This window comes from Protopterus annectens, chromosome 9.part0, assembly GCF_019279795.1.
Source record: "Protopterus annectens isolate FY-2018-M chromosome 9.part0, PAN1.0, whole genome shotgun sequence".
Lineage (NCBI taxonomy): Eukaryota > Metazoa > Chordata > Ceratodontiformes > Protopteridae > Protopterus > Protopterus annectens.
The window spans coordinates 1,140,615,690-1,140,624,960 of NC_056743.1; the positions used below are offsets into that span (position 1 = coordinate 1,140,615,690).

The window sequence follows — 9,271 nt, forward strand, 5'->3', positions numbered from 1 at the left end:
TGTACCTCAAAAAAACAAGCTAAAGTAAAATGAATTCATAGTTAATAAATGCATAGACTTCATGCTGTCAGATTTGTTCAAAGCTATATAATAACCTCACTAACAACAATACAAGGAATCCAAGGATCATACCCAAAGAACATGTTTAATGTGATAATGCTCCTCCTTACTACAATCTGTTTCCTTCATTTACAATATAATACTCTGTTTCATAGGTTTGCAGTCCAGAGGACCATTAAGGAGCCCAGCCCAAATTTCCAGTTGTCTCAATGCATTGTCTAGTTAAATGACTTACCAAGGTTACACTAGGCAAAGGAGGGCTAAGGAAATCAAAGCCTGTTTCCCAGGTACTCCAACTCACAGCCTTGGCGTTCTGTACCAACTGCCACCCTAAACTAGAAAGGGAGGATAATGATTCAAATTCCACACCCTTGACACAGGAAAAAGCAGGGTTAACCCAGTCCATTAATTCATAAGTTACAACTAGAATTGTAAGATGCAGGAATCAGTTATTTACACAGATACACATAGATGTGACCATCTTTTATATCTTGCTGAATTCACACAGTAAATGGAGGTGAAAAAATTAAAACCCTGTCCTTTTAACTACAGGAATCAGTGCATTAATACTGCACATAACTCTAATGACTGGCATTATTGACTGATTGTAAATCTCAATGACTTTTAATCTTCAGTGATTTATTAGAATATAAAGAAGTGCAAAAATACCTGGCAGTGCAGGGGATTAAGGCTGTAAGCTAAAAATGAGCTGCTTCCTGTCATCCAGTTTAATTACTCCACTGATAAGACAACCCTAAGTGTTGAACCAGTAACATATGTCAACAGTAATCTGGTCTTTGACAAACATGTGGTCAAGGTAGTAAGAAAATCATTATATGTTGTCCAACTTATAAGTAAAAGCATGGCATCCCGGTTCATGGAAGTCATAGTGCTACTTTATTTGACCCTTATCTGACCATAATTGAGTATAATGACCCCTTCAGCATGTACCTGACAAACATATGGAACAGCTGAAACACCCACAAAGGCTCCTTACCAGGAGAATCTAGGGTTTAAGTACATTGTCCTATGTGGATTGTCTTAAAACCCTGTTTCAATACTCTGTCTCCAACATGTTACTCGGAGGTGATCTATGCCTGACATTCAAGCCAGCCTTGGATCCAGCTCTGAAGGAACATTTGCACATCCACAAAATGAACAGCATCAGAACCACTAGATCCAAGGATTTAAATTTGGTATGTGACATAAATAAGACATGTTGGTGAGGCAGATATGTGTCTTAGAGGATCTTCATACTCTGGAACAGGTTCCCCATCCACATGAAGCAGCGTCTATCCATAACCCTATTTAAGTGTAACCTTGACCAATGGATGGGCAATTGGAAATTCACTTCGGGTCTGGCCCCGTGTCTCTGGTAGACAGAGGCAGATAGTAATGCCTAAACCAACATATGCCCACATGACTTCTAGAAGCTTTCTAATTAGCATATCCCCTCCTAATAAACATCCATGATACACAGGGTCACAGCTGGGTTGAACTGCTTGTGTAGCCTAGCCATGGGCCCCCAGAAGCTGTAGGCTCTGGGCAGCCACCAGTTTCACTCCTATTATAATTTGCCACAGATGTTAGTACAGCTATGATCTAAAAGTTAATTGCAGACAGTTATTGTAAATAATACCCTTTGGAGTGGGATTAGGGAATAACAGCAGTGCTGTTCATGAGATGGGACATAAGCATATGGAGACAGATATATGTAAAACTAACAAAGTAATGAACCTGTGCATCATTTGGAGAATGTCCATTTTATAACTTTCATAGTGTTCAGTATTTTGATCTCAGCTTTTTAACAATTTCACTAGTCTGTGTCAGAAAGGTACTAGTTGTAATTTTTCAGTGAAGGCAAAAAGGAGGTTTTGTTACTATAGAAATGAAAATAACTAAAATTTTGCAGTGTAGGTAAAATTATCTTAATATAGAAATGACAATTTTAATCTCAGCAAGTATGTCTTCTGAGTAGAATGTAAATCTTTTTAATATTTTATTTACAAAATAGGTCCACAGGAAGAACATTCAGAAAATAAGTAACTAAGATACTAAATTATAGAAAATCACAAAAGGTATGTGTAGTTTATGAATGTGGCAGTTATTTCCTTTTCTGATTTCTAATACTGAATATACTCTTACATGAAATATCATTTAGGGCTCAGTCAACTGGAACATGATAGATGTTTGTGTCTATTAGCACTGACTCAAAAGCAAACAGAAGGCAGAAAAAGTATTGCATTGTCTGGGAGGGAGATGACACGCCTGAAGTGCCTGTTTGTTGGGGGAAGAGAAGGTTGTGGCTGGCCAGTGCACTGCTGACTGGAAGCCTGATGATGGCTCACACTGCAGACTATCAGCCTAGTGATTGTTACTTTATCTTAGTGTATGTTTTTTTTTAACATTATTTTTCTTTTGTGGTTTTCAGTCCTGAGGTGCAAATCCTCAAAAAAACGGTGGCACTGGGACTGAGCATTAGCAATGCTGAGAGCAGGGGAGTATGCATGCTCTCTAATATGATCTTAGGTTATCCTTACTTGGCTGCACAATACATGCAGGGTTAAGTAGGACAGAGATCACTGTCTGTTACTTTATGACAACACTCCATTTCATCATTTCATGCGAGAAGTAAACATTACGCTTCCTGATGTTTATGATGCTTTATTTCTAGTTAGCTTTCTGCTGTGTGATCACTAGTAGATTCTAGACCACTGTCTGCATGCAGTCACAGCTCCAATTACATATGGAGTTATGTGCCTAAATCAGGGGGGTGTCCAGGAATGTATTACTATTGTTAGATTAGTGCAATAAAGCATTCAACATTCACAAATGCATGTTATTATGGTTTTACTTTTAAAATCTTTAAATATTCTGTATATTTTGGCTTGTCTTCATCCTCAAATATTAAGCCCTTGCATATGGTCCTTGTACATAGAAATTTATACTATTTCTTATTTTCTTTTTTGAAAGACTTTGGTATTAATCCCCAGTCCACCTATATTGGTTGTTCTTGTTATTGGTCATTACTCCTAAGAGTCCTAGAAAATGACTGTGAAATTGACCAAAAGCATATTTTAGTTATCTAATAAATCCATAATTTCTTCGTTTGTTTAATGAAAGTATTGTCTTTCATTTTTAAAACCTTTGGAATTCTTTTTAACATATATGTTTACCTTCCCACTAACCGTTGTTCTCCTCCACAGCATCCAAACACAGAGATAGTGAAGCTGGTAACACCCATAACACATGCTAGTTAGCTGCTCTTTGGCATAGAGGGATAAATCCCTAATTGCAGCCCAGTTGATCTTGGCTCAGTTGAAAGTCTGAGTAGTGGAAGAATCATGTCAGGGATGGGTGGGTCTGAGCACCTAACATTTATCTGGGTAGTGAGGAGTTGGTATGTATCCATCTGTTGAAGTTAATGCCATGCAAGAAGGTAGGAGAAGGAGCCCTGTCGCTGTCTAGTTAGGCATAACAAGTCTACAGAAACATGAACTCACATAAGAACCTAGTATAGCAGACATTGCACTAAATCAGCAGGCCAAAACTGGAGAGGGCAGATGGAAAACAAAACAAAAACAAAAAAAATCTGATTCTGCAGTCAGGATTCATGACTGTTACCACATGTGTGAAGTTTCTTTGAAATGCTGAGAACTTGGGGGGATGAATCAGTAGAGAACAGGTGCTTGATGGTTATGACAATACTAGGAATGAAGAAAGACTACACAGAATTTCCCATAATTTGGCTTTTCACTGTCATGTTCCACTTATGTTGTAATATTCAAGGTAGTTTCCAAGTCGTATGATAGACAGACTGGGAGAGATATAATGCTGTTGCTATCATGCCATTCACTGTATGGATATACATATATAGACTAGAGCAAGCTCCATGGTGTGAGTAGTAGGCTGGTCAGTAGGGAATGAGATGAACTTTAATTTAGAATGGAATAGGATATCCTGGTGTTTATTCCATAATTAGTATAATGCTTTCCTCTGTCATTGGCATTTGCTAGTATAAGACTTGTTCCAAAGTTTGCAACCCTCTCTTCATGTATTTTTTTTTATTTCTGTAAGGTTAACCTGGCTTACGGCAGACAGGAGGAAGCAAGGCAGATCTTCAGTGCAAACTAACACTGATATGCAAGTAGCTTTCTTATATACTTCTTCTGATGTCATGCTATCTTGGATAATTCCCATTGGTTTGAGTTACAGCAATCTCAGTGTTAGTACATATAAGTATTAAGAGTATGGGGTTCAACCCCCCCCCCCACACACACACATTGTTTTTATAGGAGTCTTTAATAGTGTTGCAACAAGGTTTGTTTTTTATTGCCTTGTTTCAAACGTGTATGTTGTGTTGACAATGGAGTTTTTAGCATGTATGTGTCAGGTAATTCATACAGCTGGGATCTGAATAAAAATATAAAATTTCTAGCTCATATGAAGCAGATTTTACGTTAAGATAATGATCTTATATAACCGTCAATCTGGCATCATGAGGCCCCAGTCATACCATTTAATGATGGATGTTTTACTTCTTGTGATGCAAACAACACTAGTCTAAACTGAATAATGAAGGCCGATCCTGTTGTACCCTTAGCTGAGCTGACTACTGTGCAGTAGCCCCCTGTGTAATCAAAGGCCTTGTTTTATCTCTATGTTACTGGGTAGAAGGCTGTTCTGCTGCCAATAAGTGCTTCATAATTTTTTTTCTGAGCAGAAGGTGCTTGGCATCACCATATCTTAAGTCCACCAAATCTACAAGTTTGCATTATGTGTACAAATGCAACCTTATGGTACATACAAAGAGGAAAACAATGGTGGAAAGAGAAGGGAGGAGCCCATCTTGTATTATCCATAAACACAATTGGTTTCCTCTCCCCTGGTATATGTGCATACCTGTCAGCCTCACAGCATTAAAATCATAACATTGGCCTTCAAAAATCATAGTAGAGGGTCAGAAAGAGGAACACATTTTTATTTTTTAGAACAGAATGTATTCATGTGGTAGATCCTATATAATTAGTGACAGGGAATCATTGGGCTTAGTTTACTTATTATTTTTAGTTATTTATTAAGAAGGGTATTTTCCCATAAGCACAACTAACTTTTATAAGAAACATCAGTAAATCTAGGAGGAGCAAGCCTATATCAATGGACCAAAATCATAGCACTATGCTAAAAAGCAGCAGATGAGATGTATGTTCATGTGAGAGTGCTGTTGGGAAATGAAGGTTGTTTGCTCTTGGGTTGCATCACAGATTTCCTAACATCTGTAAGTCAAAGGAACAATAGCAAACAAAGAAAAACAGACTGTATGAATAATCAGGAGTTGAAATCCATATGCCTATAGTAAGGGTGATAGATCCATATTTTGTACTGCCTTTGGGTCTAGAAGAACTAATGAATTGGGCAGATTTTTCTTCACATCAAGAATTTCTGAGGAAAACCTCCACTTTCAATATCACAAGCCCAGGAATGAAACGCATGCTGAATGTGAAATAAATATTGAAAATCTGGGACTGCTTCAGAACAGATACTTTTGATGAGTTAAACAGTTCTGATTATTTTTTTTGTAACTTATGGTACTGTTTGAGGTTTACAGTTTAAGGCATAATCTTTATGTACAGTCATGTTTATGGAAAATAATATATCAATAATATGTAATATGCAAAAATAATATACAGTCTGTAGCATCAAGAAAATCATAACATTAAAGTAAAAAAGAAAAAAAGAAGAAAAACAAAACACCAGCCCTGTCCATGAAATAGGAGTATCCACCCCTCAGGCTTTGGAATATGGTCACTTTCAAGACAGAACAGTTCAGAAAAAGTTTTTCAGTAATAAGGCAACAAATAATTTGTAACTATGTTAAACAATGAAAATGATGAACAGTTGATATTTACATAATAAAGGACAGAAATTGTCTGTTGTAGATGTTCTTCATATTGATCACTGCTGCAGTACCTAAACATTATGGGTTATATCCCGTATAGTATATAATCCATATAGCTTAGGCTACAGCAGCAATGATCATTTGAACATCTACTCTTATGGTAAGTGCTCTTACACAACTGTACTTTCCTAGCTTGTAGTAATCTCTTTAACTACGCCCCTTATAATCATTAAAACGGAGCATCATTACTGGTTTAGAGAGCTGCCCCTCTATACAGTAATCAACAGTGAAGTGCGAAGCAATGCAGTAATAAAAGCAATGTTGAAATCCCAGCCTTAAGTGTACAAAAAGAAGTAGTGAAAAAACTTAATACTTACGACAGAGCTCTACAACCTGCCAAGAAACCATCAGGATGCAGAAGGCTGTAAGTGAAAAGCTATGCATTGTGGCTTCCCTGTGTTCCCTCACAGAATGAGATGCTTTCTCTGTAATTGATCAAGCTAAGTACCTTAGTACAGCCTGATACGTAAAAGCAGTGACCGCCTTCTGTACAGGAGACTAAAGTAATTAGTGCAAATAAATTGCATAATATTTCATGAGTCACAGTAATACATTGCTCAACTGTATATTGTGTCACAGTCTTGGATGAAAATAATGCCAGTAAGAAAGATTGATTTCTTCAAAATGTTGTGTAAAATTTGATTCAGGAAGACTAAAGCATTAGAAGTTTATATCCTAGACTTCTTGGAATGCACAGCTGCTTGCATGAGACCAAACCACCAGAAGAAAAAAAAACTCACAAAACTAAAACAAAAGAAAATAACTGAAAAATAAATATTAATGAAATAAAATAAACAGTCCCACTGTAAACCTCACATCTAAATATAATGCAGCATATGGAATGCATTTATTTCTTTACTTTTGGAATTATATTTTCTTACTGATGAGATAAACAAATTTAAAATGGCATTAACATTTTGTTTTTCTGTGAGAAAAATAAGTTATTTTTTTACTTTTGAATGAAGAACACAGAAAAGCATATTGTTCCATGTTTTGTCTTTATAGTCATCTATGTCTGCAGTTTATTTTTTGTGAATTTATGTACTGTGTACAACTGCCTGTTTACAAGAGCAAAGAAGGAGCAATACCTGCTTAAGTGACTTTCTCAAAGTCACATTGATTGCAGGTAGTGACTGAAAGATTCATATCTAAGACTACTGAATGAAGCTTGCACATAACTTGTTAACTTGTCTCCTTGTGCAATATTACGCAAAAGTTAATATACAGGTTTCAAACCAAAATCACTTTACAGCAATTATTCTTATAACCAAAGTATATAATGAACTGAGACACACCTTACTCCAGGCAAACATTTTAATAACTAAGGACAGTGTGAGATAAACAGCAAAGCTAATCCTATATTTATGTGGCCAGACCACTGTGCACAATGAGCAGCTCCTCGTCATGGCCGCAACATAGTCCCATGACTACATTGTGTTAGTTTACCTTGCAGTAAGAGATAATTAAAAGCAGTAGAGGTAAACACTGACTGAGAATAACACTTCCCTGACTCAGGCTTATATTGCCCAGCATGAAGACCAAGGATTCAGCTTGAAATGTAAAACATATCATGCCATACAAAAAAGGTATGGCAAATAAAGAATCAATGCCAGACTCAGATTAGGCCTGCAAAGAAAAAAAAACAATAAAAAAGCTACAAAACAATCACCCAACAACCTTTTTAAATCTTGGAAAGCATTTAGAATTTCAAGACAACTGTCTTTAGTTATTAAAATAAATACCCAGAGTAAGATGGGCCAGAACACGATATATTTTTTATTATAAACCTAATTGCTGTAAAGTGATTTTGGTTTGCAACGTATTTACTAACTATTGGGCAATATAGCACACAGACGTAAGTTTCTCAATGATTAGCAAACTTCAAGTCGGTTATCCTGAGTTTACATCTTTCAGTCACTATTTGCAGTCAATGTGACAAAATCCAGTAAGTCATAAAGCCCTTCTCAACAAACAGTAACCTAGACACTGACGGTCTTTTCTGCAACTACTTTTCAATAGCCAGTGAGAAACTGTCTTCAGCCAACTACCTCAAGCTCTTATGCTTCTGTCAGCAATCAAAAATTCCAGGTGCAATATATTGTTATAGATACAGACATTTATCATTCCCAGTGCCTCAGTAGCATTTTGAGTTATCTGTTATGGTAATCCAGTACCGGATAGCTATCAAAATTTATTTATTTTTTTGTTTGCTTTTGTTGACTGGGAAAGTCCATATGTATATAATCCCTTTTCAATGGGGAAAAAAGCTCATTTAAAGTTTGCGAGAATTATTACAATTAATTTGACATATGATTCAAAGCTTTATTCTATAGAGGGAACCTAGTTTTATGTGTGTTTTTTGATAAACTGAGATAGATGTTGATCAAACTTATATTTTTCATCAATTAGTACACCTAGCAGTTTTGGATACTGTTTCTGTTTTGGTGTTATTCGATGAGTAGATATGAAAGGAAGATGCTAGTTCTATATATTTTCTAGGTGTGAAAAGGATACATTTTTTTTTTTAGAATTTAACCAAGAATCGATTGCAGTGAAAGAGAGTTGTGTTATTTATTGTAGTTTTGGGAGGGTTTGTGCAGAGCAAATAAGTGCAGAATCATCCGCATGCTGCACAATTAAGTCAAGGTTGGTTTCTGTGTGTTTGTTTGCAAAGATGTTAAACAGATGTGGATCCAGGATAGAGCCCTCTGGGACCTCTACATTGACTGGCAAGACAGGGGGAAATTCCTGCTGCCATTTAACTGCCTTTTGGTGGCCAGTTAAATAGCTACAGAACCATGGTAGTGATGAGTGACTTAGTCCAAGGGAGGCTAGGTCAGTGAGGAGTTTTCAGTGAGAGACAGTAGCAAATATTTCAGACAGATCAATAAAGAGGGAATAGCTTGCATTCATTTCTATATTGGTTGACAGCATTAGTAAAAGTAAGGAGGGTGATTGTGGTACCATGGTTGGGATGGACACTGTGTTGCATATTTGTTAAAAAGGTAAGTAATAAGTTGGGTATGGATGCACTTTTCTAGTATTTAGATGGGGGGATATATTAGCTATTTGTCAGTAGTTTAAGATTTTGGTAGTTTTCACATTTGCATAGGGGAGAAATATAGGACATTTCCATATTGCTGGGTCCTGTTTTTTCTGTAATTGAGTGGTTAATAAGTATGGAGATAGGGTAGGAAGGATTATTTACTGTTAGCTTTTGGCATTTGTCAGTTAATTTGTCAGCTGCTAAGG

General features: G+C 36.4%; 1 protein-coding gene across 1 annotated transcript in view; it reads right to left on the minus strand.

The window, feature by feature from the left end:
• The window catches only part of LOC122811874 (cobalamin binding intrinsic factor-like), a 206,904-nt gene extending 200,416 nt beyond the window's left edge, over positions 1–6,488 (minus strand). The window contains exon 1 of the mRNA XM_044084009.1: positions 6,337–6,488. Coding sequence (XP_043939944.1) covers positions 6,337–6,403 — 67 coding nt within the window. The 5' untranslated portion in view covers positions 6,404–6,488. The remainder of the gene's footprint in view (positions 1–6,336) is intronic.
• Between the last annotated feature and the right edge of the window lie 2,783 nt (positions 6,489–9,271).